The sequence below is a fragment of the Wasmannia auropunctata genome, unplaced genomic scaffold (genome assembly GCF_000956235.1).
Source record: "Wasmannia auropunctata unplaced genomic scaffold, wasmannia.A_1.0 LD335986.1, whole genome shotgun sequence".
NCBI lineage: Eukaryota > Metazoa > Arthropoda > Insecta > Hymenoptera > Formicidae > Wasmannia > Wasmannia auropunctata.
In genome coordinates, this window is record NW_012026904.1 from 692618 (window position 1) to 717734 (window position 25117).

Sequence of the window (25117 nt, forward strand, 5' to 3'; positions counted from 1 at the left end):
GCAATATGTACATTCCGATAATCCGGTCCGATCGACTTCCGTTGTGACGATTCATGAAAAACTTTGAAAAGAATCGAGGGTCGGCGAACGGAGAAAAGAAAAAAAACAGAATTAATCGATCACTGGTCTTTCGTTTAGCAATGCCCTTCTAAAGCGATCGTCTCGTACGAATTCCTTGCGTCTCTGCCTCAATACAATATCATTCACGTTTGTTTCGTTTTTCTTTATTTTTAACTGCGGACTAGAATTTTTTTTTTAATTGAAGATTAAAATTTATTCTGGTAAATACTATAGTTTGATTCGTAATAATTCGAGGACTGTCTCTCTTTCTCTCTCTTATGAAGTTCATCACGCACGCATACGTTTACTCATTCGCTCGTCCTTTCGCTCTTAATGTCTCGCTGAATCGCCTCGAAGTGTCCTGCGCATTTTTCCCTCCCTCTAGGCATCGATTAATTTACGGCAAATTCTCATAATTACGTGTTCTCCTTTTGCGCCGCTTTATAATAGCCCGAACGCTGCATTTTCACGGATCGCGAGTGATCATTGAAACATGTGGCTCAATTCACTCTTTCCTCTCTTACCTCATCGTACGGCGTCGATTACGCGACTTCATTCTTACGGTGTGCAATGCCGACTGCGACAAGTGAAAATTCAGCGTGCAGTCGTTCAATGTGTACCGCTGTTAGTCCGCGTGGCTATATTCGTACGCTATTAGATAGTTAAGTGTGGTAAGTAAGTAAATATACAAGATCGTATGTGTGTATATATATATATATATATATATACGTGCGTGTATTTGTGTGTGTACATGTATGTGTATGCGTGTATGTAGTTCTTTGTTTTCGTATTTCGAAGTTTCTTCCATTCTTTTCCTTTGTACAGATATTTACATGTGCCAGAAATCGCACGTTAAATTCGCGCAATCTCTCGCCCCGTTCAGTGAAATCGGCGCGCCTGTTCGTCTTTTGCTCGCACGCCCTTTCTCTTTATGTATCATCGCAATATAAGCTCTATCACATTGGCTTTACAAGCCACATTGTTGTCACGACAATGATTCTGATAATAATAAAATAATAATGATTATTGATATAATAATGAGAATAATAATAATAGTAATGATAACATAAGCCTAATAATACAATAATATAAATATAATACAATAATAATATTCAAAAGAATATTAAATAATAATCGTCAAAGATATTCATCACCAATTATTTTAGCGCAGCTAATATTTTCCAACAAATAGAAAAAGGAAGTTTAAATAATCATTTCGTGGAACGAATAAATTTACTTCTTTTTTGGTATTTTACATTTCTGCAACGTCGTTCAACATATCAACGTAAAAATAATAATCGATGACAGTGCTCTTGACAACTGAGAATATTTAATAATGATAATTATATAATAATAATATTAATAATTTGTAATTATATATAATAGCAGTGATAATAATAACATTGGTAACGGTCTTAAGTGATCATTCTCCTCGCAATTTTATAAATAGACGGATAAGCAAGAAGTAGGAAAAGAGTAAGGGAAAAGGGAAACGTCGAGGCTTAACCGAAAGAGATAAAAAGATACATAACTGGAGATAGAGAGAGGAGTATACAACATTAACAGCTTAATTGCTATGGAGGATATAGGGAGGCGAGTATAAACAATAACATGAATCACAATTATGCAATAATTAATCGGCTGTTCCGTCGCGCGAAATTTTCGTTAAAAATTAATAATAATTCGATCTAACAATTAGTTACTGGGAGATTGCACTGTGGCGAACCCGGACCACCTCCGTTTTCCGTGCATTATCTAGTCCGCTCCTAGTCTCCCCTCTTCCGGAATGATACCCCTTCGATTATCCATCACCGGGAGGGGGGGGGGGAGTGTCATCCGAAAGCGAAAGCGGCCGGGGTTCTCTCGAATTTCGAGCGAATTGCAACGAGAGCCCGTCGTCCTTCCACAGCCGGCCCCGTTGTACTTCACAGTCCTTTAAATGATACGATCTCGCCGTTGATCCGCGCGCACCGACACTAATCTCGTAACACTTGCCGCATAGAAAACGTCACAATGTGAGTCCTTTTGATTGAGCTCCGTTCAGTTTTGATCGTTTTGTTCTCCTGGCGCTCGTCCGTCGACCAAGATATTCCCTCGTTTCCCTCTCCGATGACATCTTTTTAGATTTCTTCGCGTTCGCCTCACTATGATAATGCCCTCGTCGTAGGCAGGACTCGCACGGTCGAGTCCTATAGCTGGTTTTCTCATTTAAAACTTAACTAGATCGGTAATCCTCGCGGAACGTCTTTTTTTATAAAGCGTCGTTTTGGCATATTTCAACAATACGACCTTGGAGACACGTCGGACACTTCGACTCGAGTTTCGACTTTATCCGAAGAGGAAACACCGAGTTCGCGCGTAATCCCATGGAATTTTGTGCCTCGAATTGTCTTAGTAATCCCACGTTTCCTCCGGTTCGTGTTTCACCACGTCCTTCGGACTTTCCTCCGTGGATTGCTGCGTCTGTTGCGCCGACGGCGGTCTGAGCAACGTCGCTGGACTGTTTTGACCAGATTTTGGACTGGGAAGCGGGCTATCTCGATCGGCCCCATTGTTGCCGGACACGGAAGAGACATCGCTCTGAGCATCCTCTTCGTATCGATCTTGCACTGGTGTCGGTTCGACTCTTATAGTCTCCTCCGCCTCTCTCTTTACTCCGTAATCGTCTGTCTGCATTACGCAAACGCCATTGATGATAACTTCGTCGCCCGTTCTCGTTGGTTCTTGCCACTCCGGATTCACCCATTGTGGCGCCGCCGGTTTTCTTCTATTGGACCTGACCGTCGTGGGTGCCGTCGGTGTTTCTGTAGGTTCTCTCTTTATACTGCCGGCCGAACCTTCCGAGTCCTCGCTACCTAGATTACTCATCGCATCCTCGACATCTTCGTCCTCGAATTCTTGATTGGGCTCTCTCTTCAGGGCATTCATCGAGAGGTCCAGACCAGAGCATTGTTCTTTCAGTGCATTACCTACCAGGGCCGCCAGATTGGGATTGAAGTACGGAGAGTAAGGTAAAGGTACATTTCCTAGACCCAGTCTCTCCTTTTGAATTTCCAGCAGTCTTTGGTTCAATAGCAATCTGAATTGAACAGGGTCGAACGGCTGACCAGGTTCTCGCGGCGACTGCGGCTCCGGTTGACCATGCGGCGTTTGTTGCTTCAGTCTCATTCGATGATTGTGAAACCAGTTTGTTATCGTTCTCGAAGACAGGGCGAGTTCACCGGCGAGGAATTCAATGGTGGCCACATTGGGATACGGATCCAAGGCGAAGGCGAGCCTGAGGGCTTCCTTCTGTTCTTCCGAGAAAAGAACGCGCTGCTTCTTCCCAGTTGTGGGTCCTGGACCGGGTGATGCCGCGTGGTAGAATTCGGCTGTGTCGTTGCTCGAAGTGTCGGAACTGTTGTCGTGTCCGGGACCGCTGCTACGTCGTCTCTTATTCGCCTCTCGTCGTTCATTCTTCAACGCCTGCAGTCGATCAACGTTGTGTGCGTCTGACAGCCAAAGTTGCATTCTAATGAAAGGCTCTCGGCCTTTTATACTGAGCATATGCCACGGTTTCGGTTTGCTCAGTAACTCACTGACGGAGCCCTGCGACAGACCGAGAACCGCTTCACCGAAGATCTTCTGGCCGATGTTGTTAGCCAATAACGCTTCCTTGATCTTCGTTGTGATTGTCTGTGTGTCGAGATCTTGCGTGAGGGCGGCCATCTCGTAAACACTTGGTGAAATGTGTGGATGAAGACTTCGAAGAGGCGACGGTGCCATTTGATGATGCGGCGAGTGTAATGACATTTGTTGCTGTTGCTGCTGTTGTTTCTTTTGGAGTTCTTGCATGCTTAGCTGAGTGTGAGGATGATGGGGCCCGGGCGGGGTCAACATCATCGGTGGCGGCGGCTGCGGATGCTGCGGATGCTGAGGACTTTGCTGTGGTGGGCCGAGTTGCATCTGATTTTCCTGCTGATGCTGTTGCGCCGCTGCTTGCGCGGCTGCTTGAGCAGCGGCCTGCGCCTTCGCTGCGTTTTGAAGCTGTTCCTGGACGAGTTTCGTTGGTGGCATAGGTTTCATAGGAGTTCCGCAAGCTGTAACAATGAAAAATTCAATTAAGAAAATTCAGCAGGTATAAAGGCAAACTTGATAGTCCGAAAGCTCATCTCCTACGGACGTCAAACAATGCAATTCCTTTATTTCTATCGACGATCATATAAATATAACTTTCAACAAATTCTATAATAAAGTAAAGAAGTTGCGCCTCGATGTTACAAGGATGTCATGCTTATTTAAAGTCGCTTTTTATTACAACAAGAGATACACGTTATCATGACGTCGTGCTCGTCAGACATACCAGAGCTCCCGAACTACGTTAATAATAAAGTAACAAAACATCTATATTGACCTGAGTTAAACTTACGAGGCAGGCCGCCGTAGCCGCCGGTCCTCATTAGCTTCTCTGGTGCGATCTTGTATTGGCTGGCGACGAGCTTGTGCACCGCGTTGTCATCTTCGAGGAACATCTTCATCCGGATAAACGGTTCACGACCCTTTTGAGTCAGCATGTGCCATGGCTTTGGACGTGCGAGGAGGTCTGATACTGATCCCTGAGATAGACCCAATACTGATTCGCCGAATAGCCGCTGTGAAATCGAATACTGAGACAGCTGTTCCTTTACCTGTACATTAGCAGTAGATATTCAAGATTAGATACGACACGAACGATAAATTGCATAATCAACGCTTTCGTACTTTTTCCCTTACCCTCTTCACAATATCTTCGGTATTAAGATTATTGTACAGGTCGAACTGTTGCTGCGTGATCGGAGGAAGCACAGCTTTCAGCGGTCTTTGATTGGCCGAGTGGTGAGTTGGGGTGGACGGTTGACTTATCAGACTGTTCGTGATAGAGGCCATTCTCTGAAGAGGGCTGGCTGCCGCCGCACTGGAAAACTCTTCGTTGGGTGTCATCGCAGGGGGAAGTATGGAATTGCCGAGCGGTGAACTGGCGCTGGAACCGCCGGGCGTCGATTGAGGTCCCGTCGATTCCTGCTTTGGCCTCACCAAAGAGAATGCACTGCCGGCGTGTCTCATCGCCTCTTCCATCTTCTCTTTTTCTTCTTCCGACACACCGTTTATCATTTTATTGCGCGGATCCACTTTGCCTAAACTCAAGTCCTGAACACCACCGCCGCCATTCGCGGCTAAGTGATGTTGTTGAAGAGCCTGTTGCTGAAGCGCCAGCAAACCTGGTAATCCAGGCAATCCTGGCAATCCGGCGATCGAGGGATTCTGACCTGGTGCGACATTCAATTTTTGGAGTTCACGGTGATAAGCGTCCAATGCCAACCGAATGTCTTCCTGGGTGCGCTCGATGCCTTGAAGACCGCTCTGGGTGCCACTGAAAAAATGTGGAAAGATCGCACTACGGTCAATCGAGGTCGTGTGCTGTCCTCAATAATGATCAATCGCGTAAGCGCAATCGCACATAAACATTATACGAGATCATCAAAACATACGATACCGTCAGCTTCAAATTACATATACACATAGAAAGATCTTGTTTTAAATCGTAGTCGAGGTACAATATATATATATATATTTTTTTTTTTTTCGTCGAAATGTATGTCATATTCGAATGCATCAAGCATTTTTATTCGAGTTAGGTAACATAGAAAGTTGTACCACTCAAATAAGGTTTTCTTAGCACGAAACGACGATTTGCTCTTGACATTTCGTGCCAGTACCCGAGCAGGTATAGGCCATTAATTCGGTCGTGTGTGTCATTCGTTTAGTCATCATACATCGATAGAGATTCTATGTCATTCGGGTGAGCGTTGCGATATAAACGTCGGTAATGAAATCCACGTCATTAATTGCGATCTTACCTAGGGAACTCTCGTGGACGAAGATTATCCACTCTCGTGCCCATCAGCTTGGCCAATTCTTCTTGATAAATCCTCACCACCTTCTCCTGGGGAATGTCGTCGTTTTCGTACTTCTTCAGTCTCCTATTTTGGCTGTCCAGTCTGTCCTTGTTGAACGGACTCGGGCAACCAATTCTACTCGGACTCTTGCTGTCAGCGTCGTTCGATATCTCGTGCTCACCTCTCATTGGCATATGGCCCGATTCCGAGAGAATATGTGCCAATCTTTCGTCACTCATTTCCTGCGGACCACCATCCTGTGGTCCACGTGCGAATGCTGGCATTCCTTGCTCCTTGCCTGAAACATACTCTACGGGTGAGGCACAACTTGTGGTGTATTCTTACTCAGTTTTTGGTTGGTCTTAGAAATACATAATCAGATACATATAAAAATAAATATAGGTGAGAAACACAAATAATTCGCGACGCGTTGTCTAATTGACTTTTGACCGGTAGCAGTGCAATTTACTACTTTCACTCATCTTCCTCTGCTGAGATTACTATTCTACGTCTCGAGAAATGGTGTTGTTTATTTAAGACCATACAACATGATATATATTGTTGTAAAATCTCAAATTGATCTTAAAAGCTTGCATTCATTTTCTAACGAAGAATGTATTCGAAAATATAGTAACCTATATAATAATGAGTCATATTTGGAGGATGATTTTATGTTCCTAAGCAATTAATAACGCGCGCAATCGATAACTGCGTGCAGAACCCGAAGGCGAAGTATACTCAACGACGATAATTAAAATATCCTCCTCTGGACCCTTTCCCTTGCGGTCTTTCCCCTGCACGTCGGCAGGAGTGTAGTCCTCCTACGTGTTTCCCGTCTAATTGACCAATCAGCTGCAAGATTCAGACGAACGTACCACCGATCATGTCTTTGATTGCTCTCGCGAGTAATCGCACGCGAATCGACGAGAGAAAGTGGCTTGACACGCGGCGTAAGAATCCCGCGCGTATTTTGACGGCACAGAAGAAATAATCTTCGGACGATTTGTCCATCAAGTTATGATGTTCCTTACTTAAACGTGCGCTCGCGTGGAATCTACTATATTTCTACTGGATTGCAAATGCAGTGAACGATTCTTGCCGGACGCGATTCGAGAGCTACGCTTTGTATCATTATCTTGTATCATTTGTGTTGTGTAGATATGATTACTTCTAATGCCATAAGCAATCGCAACGTCCGCGACGAGTGCCGCATTAAGAAGAAGAATAATGTCTCTCTTTTTCATCGCTTCTCTGCATTAGAGTATCGTATAGCATACATCCTCCACGGGAAATTTAACTTCCCCCGCAATAATCCGTGTAAGCATTCCATCACATTATACGCTCTAACGCTGATAGGCAATAGTACCTTCAGAAAAAAATCGACAGGCTCGCCGATTAAGATAACGATAGCGAAATGCATTCGTGCAATTGACAACCAGGTGGGTGGTTCGAAGCATTCAAGTGAAATCGGGAAAAGAGAGAACGTGATGACGTATATGCATATCCGCGCGATCGCGCATTGTCGCAACGTTTGAATCCCTGCCAACAAACTCGTGCTTGCGTGATTATGCTTCTGCTCTCTGCATGCACCTATGGATATATAGACCTAACAAATGGTCTTTCGTAGAACTACACAGATTTTGGATCTATTAAGATCAGCTGCTATTAATGACGTATTTATAAGATGAGAAACTGTAGATATTGCGATGACCGATATAAAATAATCCTCTTGGCAAACGTAATTGGAAATGTGTCAAAGGGATTGCTCATAAACAAATGTTATAAATTTTTATCATATCATAAATATGCATTGTTATATTACTGACAACTTTATCGCTGAATTCGAAGAAGCGTATGTAACGATTACGTTATACGTAATGGAATGATGTTTGCGGGTATACTGAGATAAAAGAAATGAGGTCACTATTACATACGTCTTTTTTTTCGTGGATAAGACATCTGCGATCCCGAAATCAGCACTATCATTATCGAACAGAATTATATCCTTTGAGTTGTGGTAACAATGACAATATTTGAAGCTCCGTTCGAGGAATCACGTTACGTGGGTTTGACTAATCCCAAAATTATATTGAAACGGACGAATTTTATCGCCGATTAGTGCTGCGTCTAACGCTTGTCGATTGTTATTGTTGAAGATAATTAATTTTTATTTTTGATATATAATACTTAAAAATTCTCCATTTTATACTATTACTTTATAGTGGAAACCAAATGCTGCCACATGACAGCGTGGTTCAGTCTTGTTGGAAACTGACGGTGAAAGATTATAGTTACTTGCGTCACTAACATCTTCCTTTCCGCGGATACTTCGACGGCATCACGTGGGAAACCTTATGCGCATCGTGTATGGAATCGTGCGCGCCAGTTGATTATTACATTATTACTCGAGAACTAACATCCTCCCGCAACTTTCTCATAGGAAATCTAGAATAAGTAGTCGGGCAAGAAATATTATCGGACGAACACGATCGCGGACGATACCTTACGACGCGACGCGTCCTACAACATACAACGACGATGAGCGTGCAATTCTTTACTTGTCACATATTCCGCAGACACTCTCATCAGTCCCGGAAACAATGAACAGTATCGCCGCAATTTCACAATGTTTCTCTCAATTAAGAAGTATTTTTCCACAGGTTTGCTTAATCACGAATCAACCTGTGTGCTACTTTTTAGGCAGCAAGTAAGCACATATTATAGCGCGTGTATTGCAGGTGTTACGGTAGATTTTGATGAAATTAGATTTAAGAATATTTCGTCAAGTTCTTGAAGGATGTTACATTACGGCAGGAAAGGCGTTAAAATCATTCGAAAAATATAGCGTGAGTACGAATCGCAATTGTATATTCTCAACACAGTTAAGATGATAAAAGATTTTCATCTCATCGCTACTTCGATCGCTCACACATGCGTTAATTTCTCACGGCTTGAAAAATCTCGACGGCAGGATAAAGCCGCTTGGAAAATGGCCCGGGCTGCTTACGCAACTCGGTCGCGGCATGTCCCGCATTGTTACGAGCTTTGCGCACTAAATCCATACTTTTCTCAGCGATTGCGCGCCCGCCTTGCGCTGGCACCTTCGTCTCACCTAGCGGATGGCGAAACGTCACGGTCGACGTGCGTCCCGATCGCGTCGCGGCATCAAAGACCGGTTACGGAGAATCGACGAAAGAGAGAACAATCGCGTCCGTTCGCGGATACACAATGGGCGCGACGACGATGGCGAACGCACGAAGGAAATGTTCGCGTACGCGTACGCGGCGTTACCCGTGCGTGTTTCGCCGGAAAGGAAACCGTACCGTACCGCGGCGGCAATTATATTCGCGCCGTAAAATTGTCTCGGCGCATGCACGTGCACGTGACGCGACCCGCGCACACACGAGCGCGCACGCGGCGCGAAATAAGGGAGAAACGTCGACAATGGGTCTGATTACAAAATCTGGAACGATTTCGTGAGAGTCTCGCCGGTAACGGTGACTTAAGAAACTCGCCCGATTGTTGCGGGATGCGAATGCGAGTTACGGGTTACTATGCTTCCGAGCGCTACGCGTCGCGACTCGCGATCGCATGCGGGATTTGCGCAGAGCGCCACATATGGAGATTGACGCGCACATGACAATTTCGGCTTTCTTAGTAAAAAGTTGGCACGCGAATTTGGAAGAAATTGAGAGCGTCGCGTATACACCTGTTATATGATATTTAAATAACTTCATCGAGATAAATACATTCAATAATTTCATTATCTTCATGCTCTCATTAAAAAAGAAATGGATATTTCGTGAGTCGTTTGCGATATGCTAATTCGCCGAACGGTCAGTACTTCAGAGGGAACATGTTCATCCGTGATGATGTCATTTCAGAGATAAGCAGTACAAGTATACACATATTTGTTTGCATCTTCTCATGCACGTTCCAATCATCTTGCACTTTGCATCTAAATGTGCTTAAACACCTTACAGAATGTCGATCGAACAACTATTAAGTAAATTTAACTAGCAACATAGTGAAATGCTTGAAACATAAAATAAGTAACAAAATGCGACGCTGTTCCTTCAAATACCAAGTTTAAAGTATCAATCCCGAGGGGAATCTAGATGTTATCGGCGAGCGTATACGATTGCGTTTACACTGGATCCCTCGTTTGCATCATCGTTAAGAACGAAGACGCGTTTGCATCCGAAAATCCTGAGTGGGTCGTGCGCGCATAACGTACCTCGCTGCGGCGAGGAGGCGTCAAGATGTGGAAGGATACGAGCGGTGCACGAGATCCGATAAAATCGGCGCGCAAGGCGGAGCTAATGAACGAAACTTGTTCGCGCGGGATACAGTTGGGAGCGTTGCGCTCTGCAGCCGTTTGCGTGCACCTGTGCGCGCACCTGTATACAAGAATTTTTCCTCGTTACTTTCGCGGGTGGAGGTGTGTTGTTGCGTACAACAGCTCGTTCAATTGACGGTGAGATATACGACATCCGTAAACCCGCGGGGCATCATCGCGTCGATTCCTTCTCCGGCGTCCGGACAATTAAATAATAAATCGGGCGCGCGCGTTCGTGAACAAGAAATCGTTTAGAACTAAAATCGAATCAATTTTGATCTTAGGGATTATCAGTTATTCAAAACAAATTAATTTTTGTCTAGTATGGACGTTCGAATGTTTATGAAATTTAATTTAAAAATCGTAAAATAGAATTTTGCGACACTCTGATTTTAGTTTGTGTATTGTAATTCAGTCTATATGTAATTTATAGCCTTTTCATATTCAGATAAAACTATAATTATGTGTAAAATTGCCTGAGAAAAAGTTCCGAACTATGTTCGTAAGTAATTCTTCTATAAAAACTATAATATAAAAATCTGATTTTGGACAAGGGCAGACGGACAGCTGGTCTTCTGATGACCTCTGTGAATCGCGTAATTTTTGTTTTAATGTATATGTGCGTATATATGTACGCAGTTCAGCTGATATTGCCACGCGTAATATTACATGAGTTTTGAAATCGCTGTCGTACTTCGATAATGTTATCTCTCTTTCGGATCGGGTCAACGTACGCAGATGAGATACTTTTGTAATCGCAATCGTTGGGTGAACCTAAACTTTTCTGGATACTTCGGCACTGTTCTCGACATATACTTACTTTGAGTTACGACTAGCTAGTCGTTTCTTTTTAAATATCGCTAATTATAAAGTGGCAATGATGTGAAAAACCTGCTTCTCTATAAAATGCGATAATTATATCAGTTATAAAAGCATAAACGTCTCGTTGCTCATACGAAAACCATAGTTATATGACCGTGAGCATGGCTCGTAACGTTTCTCGCTGCGGTTAGAAATCATCGTAACCATGATTTTCGTCCATGACGGTCGTCGCGCTGCGAAAAGTCTCCGGAAAACTTCGGCGGGGATCGCGCGACGTGTGCGACGTGAACGCTCCACCGCTACAGGAAACAAAATTTTGCAATAAACTGACTTGGAGCTAGACCAACTATGTTTATTACGGTAATCTCGCGTTGTTCTTGGTTGCGCTTAGATCAATTGTAGCGCTCTCCGCGAGCAATAATATATCGCACGGACGTGCCGTGCTGAATAGTGGGCCAAGATCCAGATACGTTTGTCGTGGGATTAGTAGTTTCCACGAACGCGCGATTTTTGTGGCTTACCTTAAGCGACTGATTGAAAGATATCTGTGTAATTTATATAACCGTGATTTAGGCCATCGGAACTCCGAGGACTCTCTCGGCAACGTTAACTGGATCCAAATCATCTTACCCTGAACTACACGCGAATAAATTCATTGTCAGCGACCTCGACACGAGTAAATTTTCGTGAAAATTAACGCGTTCATAAATAAGTATGAGTGTAAAGATTGAGGAATATCGCGTGAGGCAGATTGTAAAGACTATAGATTTTTTGCTCGTAAAGACTATAGAGTTTTTGTTCGGTATACGATAATTATGCGCACGAATTACGTGATATCGAATATACAAATAGACTTTGTGATATTTTCATAACGAAAATTGTGAACTAATATAAAATCATCTTGATTCGAAATCAATAGCATGTTATATAATGTTAACAGTTTTCAAATGATGTGAATGATAAATAAAGTGACCGCAAAGTCGATTCACAAATCACAATAAAGCTTTCAGCGACAGGTTGGCCGCCTGCGCTTGCCTATATAGCGCGCGATGAGTCGTTAGATCAGGTATTTAGCCCGACGCAAACTTATCTTAACCGACACCTCCGCCAAAGCTAGGCGGCGCCTTTCAGGCTTTATAAAGCCATTGATTTTTGCCCATAAATCACGCCTGATTATAGAAGTTTCGGACATTACTCCAAGTATATTTATGCTATTGAACCGCGGCGGATTCTCGTTACGATCACAAAGGGCTTATGACCATGATTCATACGAACAAACGGCCATGGTGAATGATTAATCTGATGACTAAGGAAACGTATTGACGATAATGTGCTATATTTATATTAATACAGATTTTAAATACCCAACTATTTTTTAATTTGAAGGAACTTTTTGATTCGTAGCATCTGTGAATTATTTTATGCAAGTAGCATGATACGTTCTCAGTTATTTAATACACTAGCGTATTGTGTATAAATGTGGCTCAATTTAGAACCGAAATAAAGTTCTGAAATAGTACGGCGCTAAAAAGGAATTGCATTTAAAAACGTACGATTAACAATGACCATCGATATTTTTTGTTACGATCTCTTCCCTTCGACAGTTTACTTGACCAATTTCGACGACCGTATTAGCGGTGGTTCTTGCAATTCTGATTTACTGCCGCGCTCACGCCACGGGATAACACACGCACACGTCCCTGTAATTTTACGGCTGACGCATCGAGAAATGTTACGATCCCCTAAGTTTTTGTCACCGGCTCCCTCCCGCCATCCTACGGCCGCCCTAACCCTTCATTCCAGCTACTGTTCCGTCCCTCCCTCTCTCGCGTGCACTCTGTCCTATCCGCTGTAATGCCCCCGTGATTGTTGTTACCAGAGATCCGACGGAAACCGACAATCCATTGATGCGGGACGCATGTCGTGCTCCGGCTAAATTTTATACACGTTTTATTTCGTCACCGGACGTGAAGGGAAAATGATGGCATTGAGTCAACATCCTGCGCGATTGATATTAATATTTACAAAAAAGCGGAAGGGATCGCACGGTCGCGTATCGCGAGTTTGTAATGCACGGTCGCCGTCGCGAGAGCATGTTGTGAATGAAGCGCGTAAAGAAAAAAAAATGATATTATACTCTTGTACTTGTCAAACAAAACTCTGTTATCATCGAGGATATAGAATGTGTTTTTCTAATTGCTGTGAGTACATTATGAGAATGTCCACAGCGACGCCAAGATAAAATATCGTTTACTCGCCATAATCTATCAAGTTCGCGGCAAATGGAAAAGTATAAATTGCCCTCCGCGATAAGTGTAGACCCCTGACGCGTTTAGGATTTCTATGTTCTCCACTGGATCTTCCTTTCTTCTCCCATCTCTTCCCTTTCTACACACCGCGGAGCCCTTTATACATCTCACCCCTACCCTGCAATGCTCATCCGGGGCTTCCTATTCCCAGGAGCTATTAGTCTAAACAATATGGCTGCCAAACGCAGCATACAATCGATAGCGGGCAAGGTATGCCAACGAGCTGCGTAATTTAATTAAGACTATAGCTGTTTAAGCATAGATACAGTGTTTTTTTTATCAAATATTGAACACAACAGGCTTTGATAACAATACAATATGGCGATGTAGCGAAGTACTTTTTATCTCATAATTACACGTATAAACCTATCACAGCTATCGAATCCTATTCGTGTACAATTATAACATTCTGTAAAAATTATAGATTATTTCACTGCAATCGTCTTCTACGAATGATTTGCAGGATTTATCAGTTTCATCCTTCTAACTTAACCGTAGCGAAAGCCCACGATGTCACCAACGCATACTTAACTCCTTAATGATACTTCGCGTGTGCACGAAGAGGGATGCGATCTCTTGAGCGTTCCTTTCCCGCGGTGCAGTTAGAGAGAACGGAAGTACCATCAGGTCCCGCGTTAGGCAGCCGAAAGGTTAGCTGACAGCTCGTGGTTAGTGATTCGGCGAGATGGATTATTGGCAGTGCGAGGCGGAAGATTTTCGAGAGTCAAGTCAATCGACAAGTCTGTCGTCGACGACGAAGGCAGGATTTACATCGTAACGAACAACTCGTTGTAAAAGTTGTTCTTTATTTATCTCAAGAATCGAAAACGGGATGTGATTCAACATAATTATACACTTAAGATGGCGAATTATTCGATCGCGCATCCTCGAATGATCACGTTAAACTTTATCGTAAACGCAATTTATCGCGTTTACGAGGCATGGAAGGAAGTGAAATTAATCACGATTGCCTGCACAAGTATCCGCTACAATGTGGCGGCATGTGTAATTACGATGTCTCGTCCGTCTTCATAGACATCGGGACGTCAGAGAATCCAGCCTTCGTCGTGTCGGACGTTACGCAGAGGCGCGTCGAGAAAGTGTACGAAACGATTGAAATAAAAATTTTAAAAACTATTAGTGAGAAACGGAGAGAGAGACAGAGAGAGAAGAGAGCTGGAACTGATGATCGGTACTCACCTTTCTTGGGGATCAGGGACTTGAGCAGCAGCACGGCGTTCTCATCGCAAGCCCAACCGTGCATCTTCCGATAACTGTCGCGGCCCTTCTCGGTTAACTTGTCCCAAGGCTTGGGCTTACTAAGCAACTCGCTGACCGTGCCTTGACTTAACCCGAGAACGTATTTGGCGAATAGTCTTTGACCGATATTGTGTATCGACAACAGCTCGCGCACTCGCCTGGCTATGTGAAGGGTGTCAAGATTCTGCGAGGCATACTTGTCCATGTTATGACGCAACATTTCCTGCAGTCTCGCCTCCATGGGATCGCCCTTTGGAATGAGGGACTCGCCCAGCCGACCGGCCATACCGGCGGCACCGAACTCGTCACCGAATCGGAAGGGATACGCTCGATCGTCAAACCGAAATGGACTCTTCAGCGTATCGAGAACGCTCAGTCCGCCGATATTATTATTCGCTAGATGATGACTATTATTATTGTTGTGACATGATTCTTGATCGGGCGGACTCTTCGGGGGTGGTGCACTTGGTACGCCGGTCGTGAGACCGCTGCCGTTGATGGAAGCCGAAGGAGTATTAGTTTCCACCATTGACGTCGGTGGCTGGAAGCTCGGCGGCGACGTCAAGGCGGTTGTGGAGGATGGCGTCGGAGGTGCCGGCGTCTCGTGTCCCGATACCGGCGTTGGCGCTTTCTCAGTGACATCTAAACTGCCCAGGGGTGTTGTACCGATTGTGATTGGCGTGTTCGATTTCACCGGAGTATTCGAGGTGGACGACGGATCCGCACCCGGCGATGGAAGATGATTTAAACTACTTGGCGTTGTTGGCGGGTGTAAACCCATGTGCGGTTGGGCTTGTTGCAATTGTTGTTGCTGTTGAGTTAACTGGCTTAATTGAGATGGCTGTGATTGTTGCTGTTGCTGCTGTTGCTGCTGCTGCTGCTGCTGCTGTTGTTGTTGTTGCTGCTGCTGCTGCTGCTGCTGCTGTTGGCTCATGATAGACCTTTCCAATGTCCGCCTCCAATTGGCGACGATTTCTTCACCGAGAAACGAGCCGAAGGTCTCGACGTTCTGGAGGGGTGGCGGGAAGAGGAGGCTCGAAGTCGTCGAAGTGGCCGAAGAGGGCGTCGGGGTGGAACGTGGAGGGAGGGAGGCTGCTGTCGGAGGCGGTGGCGGTGGTTGCTGGGAGGACACATGGGACGTAGGTGGCACACCTCCGACCCCGTGGGGCGAGGCGGTCGAGGCGCGCTGCAGGGGTGACGATAATCCACCTGCAACCACCAAAAACACAAGGGAGCCCGTCAGCACGATCACACGCGTACATGACACTCAACCTAATTTCGGCTTCGCGATGTTCCCGTTCTGATCGCCAGTCCGTCCGCGCTGTCTCTTTCAAAGTGCGAAATCGACCGGTGACCTCGGTTCTCTTGATCATCTTCCGGGACGTCGGATGACCGAGACTCTCTTTTTCGACGCTTCGTCGGATCATAATCCACGCTTGAGTGTACAAACGAGGAACGACGTGGACGCCAACGAGAGGAAGACTGTGGAGACGTTGCCGATCGCCCGGAAAGAAATCGTGGACATAAGGATACCGTCCATCTCACGTTGAATGTTGATCGCGATGACGCGCGCGGATTCGAGAAATCGCGTCAAATAAGACGCAATTCTTTGTCTTGCGACGTGCTTGTCGCGAATGTCAAATACGGAATATCGTAGGATTGGGAACAAAAATGCTCTACGTGGCTGTCTGGGAAGTATTGTATAATCTTTTAAAGTACCATCAAGACTGCGGCCTCGAAAGAGATTTCATATTACCACGTAATCTGGGCATACGAAACGTGGAATCTTTACGTAAATACGGTGCTCTTATATCGTTACGGTTGGAAGGAAATAATAGCGGATCGGAAAGATAGGAACGCGAGCGACGACGACGTAGAAGGATGAATTCAGTCGGTTTGATTTAGAAGGGGCGACACGTTGCAGTATCCCTCTGGCTCTCTGCATATATAGAGTATCTCTTTCTCATTCCCTCTTATCGCGCGCTCTCTCTGTCAGCTTGGATCGATTCATAATAAACTCTGTCCCCGAAACAATGGTTCGGCCCGGGCAAATATTGCGAATATCGTCCACAAATTTGCGTGCACGAAGTTTGCGTTTCCCAGTGTACGGATGGAAATAGGAGGGAAGAGTGGTTTAGAGGACCCTTTACACGGACAAGAGAGGAACATTTGGAACATTCGGTAAAAGAAGAGGGTAGGCTTATATGAGAGAAAGTTGAAGGGCTAACGTGTGTTCGGTTTTGCGTTAGTACCTTCCACGAATGTACGTTAATATTAGCGAGAGAGTGGCTCGAAAAAAGTGCAGTCTAAGCAGCCAAGTCTGGAGATATGTTTATGAGAGAGAAATAGAGACGATAGGAATATGATAAAACAGAGATAGACCGGGCAGAGAGAATGAGAGAGAGAGGGAGAAAGAGAGAGAGATAAATAGAAGTAAAAGGAAAGATAGTAAGAAAGGCAGAGAGAGAGAGAGAGAGAAACAGAGAGAAAAAGAGAGAGAGAGAGAGTCAGAGAAAAGTGCGAACACAATGGCAAGCAGGGTTATTTTTGTTGTTCTCTTTTCCGATAAGCTCCTTCAGTCATCCCTCGTTTATTCTATGAAAGCGTTCTTGCGTCTCCGCGTTGCGTGACTCGTGTCCTTTTCATTGTTACTCGATGATAAAGTCCGTCGACGGAGCCTCGAAGAGAGAGTGTCGGGGACCGAAGATCAGAGCGGTAGCGTAAGAATTAGAAGCGAGATCGCCGAGGTGTGACCGACCTACCAACACCTCATTTTTTTTCTTATCCAATTATTATCTTTTTTAATTTTAGAACAGATATCTCTACAAGATTATATACTTTACTGTATAACTATTGACATTTATACATGACTTATTATCTATTTGTTACATATATACTCTAGATTAATTCATATCATGATCCATATTTGGAAATAATATTTTTTAATGTTCCAATTTTTTCGAAACAATTATTTTCAATATAAAATTATATTACAACGCTGAAAAAAATCAGATAAACTGATTTTGCAATTCTTCGTGCTTTGTCCTTTTTCAAGTTTCTTCAATATTTTACAATTAAAATTAAATACTTCGCGTATCTTTGATACATAACAATTTTAAGTGAAATATATCGTTAGACCACTTACCGAGTGCGTCGGGTGTATTGGAGGGTTTCAAGTTCTCGACTTGTTGGAGCGCCTTGAAGCGCTCCATAAGAAGATGTTCCAAGCTCTTTCCAGGTTCGCCAGTTGGTATCTGCGAAAGGTCGACTGATCTCAGCACACTGATTTCGCGTTTAAGATCGTCATAGTCCCTCTGCCGTTCCAATTTGCTCTCCAATCTGTTGATGTGCTGCCTGCGCACTTCGAGTTCCTCCTCAAGCCGTGCCGTTGCTTGCGCACTTGTCTCCTGAAGGCGTTGCAGGCTCTGCTGCAGCCTGGACACCTCTTCAACCAATTGGTTGATCTAGAAATAGTAACATCGACCTCGTTTAGCGTCTAATAAAATCATATTCGCGTACATAAATTGCAAATCAATAAAGTAACGCGTATAAATCTCAGTTGGAAAATCTTAAATGTTAATATCCTCTAACACGATGTCTCGCGTCCGTTACGTTTATTAAATGATGCCAACGATAAAATTCCCCGCATTAAGGAAGACATCGCGCGATATAAATCACAGGAATTGCTACTTCCTGAAATATCGCCGAGTACTTTCGCATCGCTCATCAGGAAATCGACTCGAAGCGATTAAATGGAGATGGAACGTAACTACATTATCATCGACGCAAATATAGAATCACATTTACGAGTTCCTCTTCCTCCTTCGCGATTCGAGCATCGTTTATCTGGGACCGAACCTAGTAAGGAGCTTACCAGAAGCTCTTTATTAATTTTATCGGGAATATATACGGAAATCAATAGCGAACGCTTAAGAGAGGATAACTTTAAATCTTGGCGAGTCTGAATGTAATTACCGTGGATTAAATTACGTATAAAGTTTCAATCGAATCGATCGAATCGTTGAATTGTTATCCAATTATCGTATCGATAATAATTTATGACATATGTCACCGACTATCTCGTCGCTTCGACACTTGAGGTTCTTGAAATTCAATTAGATAATAAATATGATTTCGCAGTTACCTTGTTATTAGCAGAATATACATATATGATTTTGCAAAAAATGATTTCACTTAGCGAATCTAATTTCTACGTTTTGTTATAATTTCTAATAATAAAATATATAATAATTTAGAATTAATAAAATTAAAATATGTGTTTTAGAAAAGTTTTAGAAAAAAAAATATTTATATTATAATAAACGATTCTCAAGAATAATGATAAGATTTTATCGTAAGAATTGAAAATGTTATAAAATACTAATTAGCGGAAAAAATTAAATATAGCCTACAGGATAAAAGAATCAATGACATTTATACCCATGGTGTCGCCCGCAGCGACGTATACGAAGTATATCCGTCCCTCATTAATGCATCATCGATCCGCACATAATAATTACAGTACGACCGAGCCGTCTTGTTTTTCCATCTCTATAACGAGGACGAATCCGGGATGTTGAAAGAATCGAGTGGCAGCAACGGCGGCAAAAAATTATCGCGACGAATAGAGCGTACGGCAATCGTTGTGTTGCCACTGTGCCGCAATCAATCGCGATGAATTGCGAGCACTCGAAACCTATCCACGTATTCCACGAGGGTTCACGTGGATGCGTGTGCGCGAGGATACGAAATGGTGGGAAGGGCAGGCTGCAGGCGCAGAAAGAGGAAGCGAGAGAACCGATTCAAAGAGGGGTAGGACGGGACGATTTTAAAGCTGAGTACGTTGGCGCGCACACGATGCAACGAGCTACGTGAACGAGATCATATCAATTGTTTTTTCTCACCGAGGTATTGTCTCTCTTTCCGCGCTCCGCGGGTTAATCGAGGAGCAACGACTTCAATTTTGCAAAATTCGCACCTCTGCCGCACAGATGTTGATACACGTGTTTTACATCTTGCGGACTTCGATCTCGTTCCTCTCAGGTTAAAAATTTATTTAAAATCTACAAACTCACGAGAATTCCATTCTTGATTTGTCACGCGGTGTATTCAGTGATGCAGTAATGGATATATAACCGTACGTATCGATTGAGTCTTTATAATTTAATGAAATTAACTACATTCCTCTGGCGCCTTGTAACGCCATGACTCATCGCGGTAGCGTAAAATCGAACAGCCTTGACGCACGCGGTAAACTTGCACGTTTTTACTCGTTAGTTTATTTATCGGGGGCGGCTACCTGTCGATTGTCCTCCGTTTCACCCATAATCGATACGCGCTTACGTCCAGAAGCTTCGTTTCTACTTGTATAGATATGTGTGTATGTGTAGCAAGCGAACACGAATGCGTGTTGTGGCGAAGTCGCGCGCGCGAACACACACACACACACACACACACACACAAAGAGCAGTACACAGGTAAGAACCGACGCGGATGTAGATAAGTACGCATTGACGTTCGATATACTATCAGGTAGAAAGGGGTGGTTGCTGCTGGCGGGGGGAAGAGGTGGCTTATGTAGGGATAAGTTTCCGAAGTTGCCGCGATCGCTCGCAATAATGTCCGCCATTAGCGGCGATGGGGTAGGTTATCGCCATGAGGGAAACCTGAAACGAAGGACAGGTGGAATTAACACCACGTCGATCGACGAACTTACGATAAATACGGCGGCGACCCGGCGACGCGTATGTGTGTGTGTGTGTGTGTGTGTTTTTTTTTCACGTGGCGGACACTCACCCCTTGCGTTTGGCGTTGTGGAAGAACGGTCTATCGACACTGCTCCTCGTCTCTTTCGTGACTACTGTTTAACGATGCGAATAAAACGAGAAATCAACGTACACAGTGCAAAATGTGATCATATGTTTCTTCAATTAGCGAACTATAGAGCGAGTAAAGCTTCGGAATGCTGTACCTGCTTTAAACTTTCTTCTAATACTTGTTTTATACGAAAGAGAACTGATCATGACATAATGCTACTTGTATTATTGGACACATGTACGTGTACAATTTTTAGTTACTGTTTAATTACCGTGATATTGAAAGCATTTTATGCATTGTAATATATTCAGTTACAATATATTTTCATAATATTTGTAATACATTAATATAAAAAAAAGAAAAAAAAATATATATATATATTTCTTTACCTACATAAATAGTATTATCTAATTTTATATGAATCTTAAATTAGTATATTATTAGTATATATTTATATATGCTAATAGTATACATATGTGTATGTAACATACTAATTTTATGATGCCTACATAAATAAAATTTAGTATTGGATTATTTTATATCACACTTTGACATTTTATAAGCTGAGATCTGATATGTTGTCATATAACGATGATTCTATCTCCTTAACTCACAGTTGGTTCGAATATGGATAGTATTAATAACTACATCCTATTTGAAGATGACGCGAGGATCAATGGGCTTCGATTAAATTTAATTTTTACGGGAAGTTAAAAACTGTGGACTCTCGATTGTTACAGTTATATATCATTTGCTATATTGAATTCCAACCTTGTATTAAATTTTACTTCCAATCTACCTTGCAAATAATTTTATTTTTATCAAGAGAGACAAATAGAAATTTCGCATCTTGTCATTATGTTCGATAAAATTAGATTATTGCATCTTTTCATACATAACAAATTAATTAAATAATTAATTTCAATTATAAGAATGATAACGTCAATGTTATTTATTATTAAAAGTCCAATATTCTATGAATAAAAAATCAAAAGAATTAATTGCATATAGCATGTTTTGAAAAAACAATTTAACAATCATTAGTTTATTTTACGGAAAAAGTTGAAAAGGTAAGAGAAGGGTAGAGATCATGAAAGAAGTAAGAGTGAAGAATTATCACTAGGGACAGGCAGCAAAGGGGAGCGGATGTTGGCAGGTTTTATATGTTGGACCAATGTCATCAGTAGAAGGAGAACCGCTCGTTAGTGAGATTCTCGACTGCTGCAGAGCCACACAAAGTCGGTGTGCGCGCATAAGAGACGTACGTGTGGGGGGTAGTGACCAACGAGCAACCCCCAGCACGAAGGCGTCCAATCCGGGTGGTAAAGTGGGGGTGAGTTGAAGCAAAAACAATCGGGGCTTGATCGATGGTCGTGAGGTATGGCGACGAGGATGTGAAGGCGAGTCGGAAGACATGATCGGTCGTATGCAAATTAAAGCGAGGACGGTGGGCTCCGAGGCTGGGCTCGTATAGGGAAGAACCGGAGGGTGCGAAGTCGAAGGGAACGCGCGGAGGGTGTGCGCAAGGGTTGCCTGTACGCGGTGGTGTCAAGCAAACTTGAAGTAGCCGCACGCGTCCGTATTGTTTCTTGACCGTCGCGCCACCCTATCGTCTCCCATCCCGACCCCCCTCCCTCCCTCCCTCCCTCCTTTCCACGATCCCACACACGTCCTCTTCCCTTCGCAACTCCCTTAATCCTACGCGATTTTTGCTATTTGCATTATATAGGCGTCGGAGGCCTTTGTTTGTTGAGCTATTGATCACATTTTCTCCTGCGGTATAATCAATCTTCACGCATACGTCCACGGCCTTTCTCATCCTTACGTGTGTTACACGCACATGGGTATGTGCGCGCGTACACGTGCGAATGTATGCACGGACGCGGTGACTCGAGTAACGCGGCTCTCCGATATCCATACGCCGCGGCACATTAGAACCCCTTTTCGTATACGTACGTAGATTCGGTACAGGGACAAGATGGCCGTTTGCTTCGTATTAATTTCGTAGTCTGTCCGCCAATGATGCGTCGGTACGAGATCGTCATGGCCGTCGAAACTCACGTTCTCGCTTTCCGTGGTTTCACGGTTTCCCCTTTCCCTTACCACGTCGTTGCATTATCGTTTCCACGTGGACGACGGAAGCGCAAATATAAATTGTCGTTTACGTTCTGATACTTTAATATCGCTTTGATCTATAGCCATTACCTTGATGTACCTCTGATGGAATCAAACGTTGAAAAAATTATACTTTAACAACTCATTTATTTGTTTGATTTGTTCACGATTTGTGATCGATTTTTTGCTGTTAGGACGAATTTGTCAGTGATTATTTCTAAGATTGAACATAAAATTGTATAATTTGATCTAAAAATATCTTAGTAAATGCGAACAGAAAATAACATGGCCATATCTAATTTAGAGACTGAAAATCCAGATTCGAACGCACGTGCGAATTCTTTCATTTTTATTGCGATTTATTTAATTTAATACAACTGCAAATTTCTTTTTGTGACACAAAAAATATAATAGTTAACGTTTTATACTTTCGACAGATAACAGTAAAGTAAAAAAGTGAAATTTTATAAACATTTATAAAAACTCTGGTGAGCACATCTTCCTAAGAACCAACGATCCATAAAATTCGATGAATCTTTCATGCGTGAACAAACGCTTTGTTATATATATCGCTTGATCCATCGCGAGAATTTGAATCTCGGTAGATCATGCCGGACTTTTGTAGAGTCTCATCCTCGTCGAGGGCCGATATCAACGCGTCACGATAGGAAGATTCCATTTTTGCATCTCGGGAGGAAAGATCGCCGGTATCAACCCCTTTAGCGGCAAAGCACCCCTTTGGGCCGTGGAGCTTTCTCCCATGGAGGTTCGCTCCTCTTCTCGCCACAGGAGAATGCCAATTAAAAGCCGAGGTCGGAAAGAAAACCCAATCGATAGGAGGCGGCTTGCCTTCCTCTTTCTCGCTCTATCTCGCCGATTTTCATTCTCCTGCTCATTCTCCTTCCCTTTCACTCTGCCGACGTGGGTAGCTGAAGCAACCGAAGCGAAGGGTTGCCCAAACTGGGAAGTGGGAATTATGGGCAGGATTAATATGCAAGGACTGGATACGTGCGGTGGCAGGAGGTGGAGGAGACGGAGTAGAAGGAGGATGGGTGGCTAGGGGCTGTAGGAGGGTGGCGAAGCAACAAAAGGGGTCGAAGGGGAAGTATAGATGGAGAGAAAGGGGCTTTCCGTTTTCTGTCTCCGTCAGGCCGGCGTCGAGATAGCTGGGTCGGTCATTCGTCCTCTCTCCGTCTTCGCCCACGTCTCTCTCATTCTATCAGCTCGCATCTCATCCCCACCACACCCTCCTTACAGGATACACGGCTAACGGACACCCCTATCGATTTTACAACTCGATATATGTGAATACCCACTTGTCTAATGACTGATCGGGCTTCGAGCTCAACCCTTTCCCTCTCTCGCGCGTCCTCCCTCGAACCCCTTCGCGTTTCTGGCCGAGCTTCTCCGCCAGCCATCCTCCGTTGGTACGATACCACCTCATGGGAACTGGAGAATGAGAAAGGGGGAAGGAGAGAGAAAGAGAAAAGCAACAGCGGCAGAAGGAAGAGGGCGCGGAGAGAGTTGAGGCCGAATGTATCTCGCCTCATTACACTGACTACGTGCCTTTGGCCAACATCTCGCGTTGCATCGACGCGCATACCCTCGCAAAAATCCGACAGAAAGGGCGCTCACCATCCCTATCGCGACATGTCTGAATTTTTTGCCGTAGGTGGAAAAAAGTAGCGAGATATGGTCAACTGCGATTCGTCATTGTTCGTACGAAGACATCTTATTAATAAGAACGCGAATGAAATATTAAATAGGAAAAAAACAAAATATCCGAAATTTGAAATTTTATTTTTAATTATATAAAAGAGTATATTAGAGTAAATTAAATAATAAAAATAATTTTTATTAAATTTTTTGCAGTCTTAATAGATTTTTGCAGTAAATACATTTTAAAGTTTTTTCGCGCGAATTTTTTAGCGCGCAATTACTCGTAAATTGGGGCAACAATAACTCTTGAAATCGCCCGCGAGAATCAAGACTTCTCGAAGTAGTTTGCCCGTTAAGCAACGGAAGGCAATGTTTACCTTACTAGAAGCTACACACGGCGGCGTGGAGAGTTGCGGGGGATGAGAAAGCGACTGCTGGGGGTAGCGAAGGGAGGCGGATAAGAGGGGTGTCGCCGGTCGTAACGTACCTCGGTACGAAGGGTAGAAGGCAAAATGTATGATATTTTATTTTAGCGTTCTTCTGGGCGCCGCTAGATAAGCCTCCGAGGATTTATGCTTATTACGAGCGAGCACCGGCGAGGGCACTCTTTGCCGAAACCGGTCCTATACATACGGTAGTACGCGATCCTCCTGGTTGCCACCCTCACCCACTCCCACGCCTTCCCTCGTCTCTCACTCTCGCGCCCCTGATACACGCGGTTATGCGTAATATACATCAGATTATGAAAGCTAGTAATACCAGGTAGAGACTCGACCATGCGATATTGCCTTTATAATGGAACGACATCTCCTCGCGCTCGG

At 43.8% G+C, this 25117-nt stretch overlaps 1 protein-coding gene across 1 annotated transcript in view; it reads right to left on the bottom strand.

The window, feature by feature from the left end:
• Window positions 1-1274: 1274 nt before the first annotated feature.
• The window catches only part of LOC105454342 (homeobox protein cut), a 127078-nt gene continuing 103235 nt past the window's right edge, over window positions 1275-25117 (bottom strand). Inside the window, 8 exon segments of the mRNA XM_011696903.1 lie at window positions 1275-4139; window positions 4454-4727; window positions 4813-5473; window positions 5937-6285; window positions 14646-15460; window positions 15462-15578; window positions 15623-15914; window positions 17851-18169. Of these exon segments, the coding sequence (XP_011695205.1) occupies window positions 2452-4139; window positions 4454-4727; window positions 4813-5473; window positions 5937-6285; window positions 14646-15460; window positions 15462-15578; window positions 15623-15914; window positions 17851-18169 (4515 nt within the window). The 3' untranslated portion in view covers window positions 1275-2451.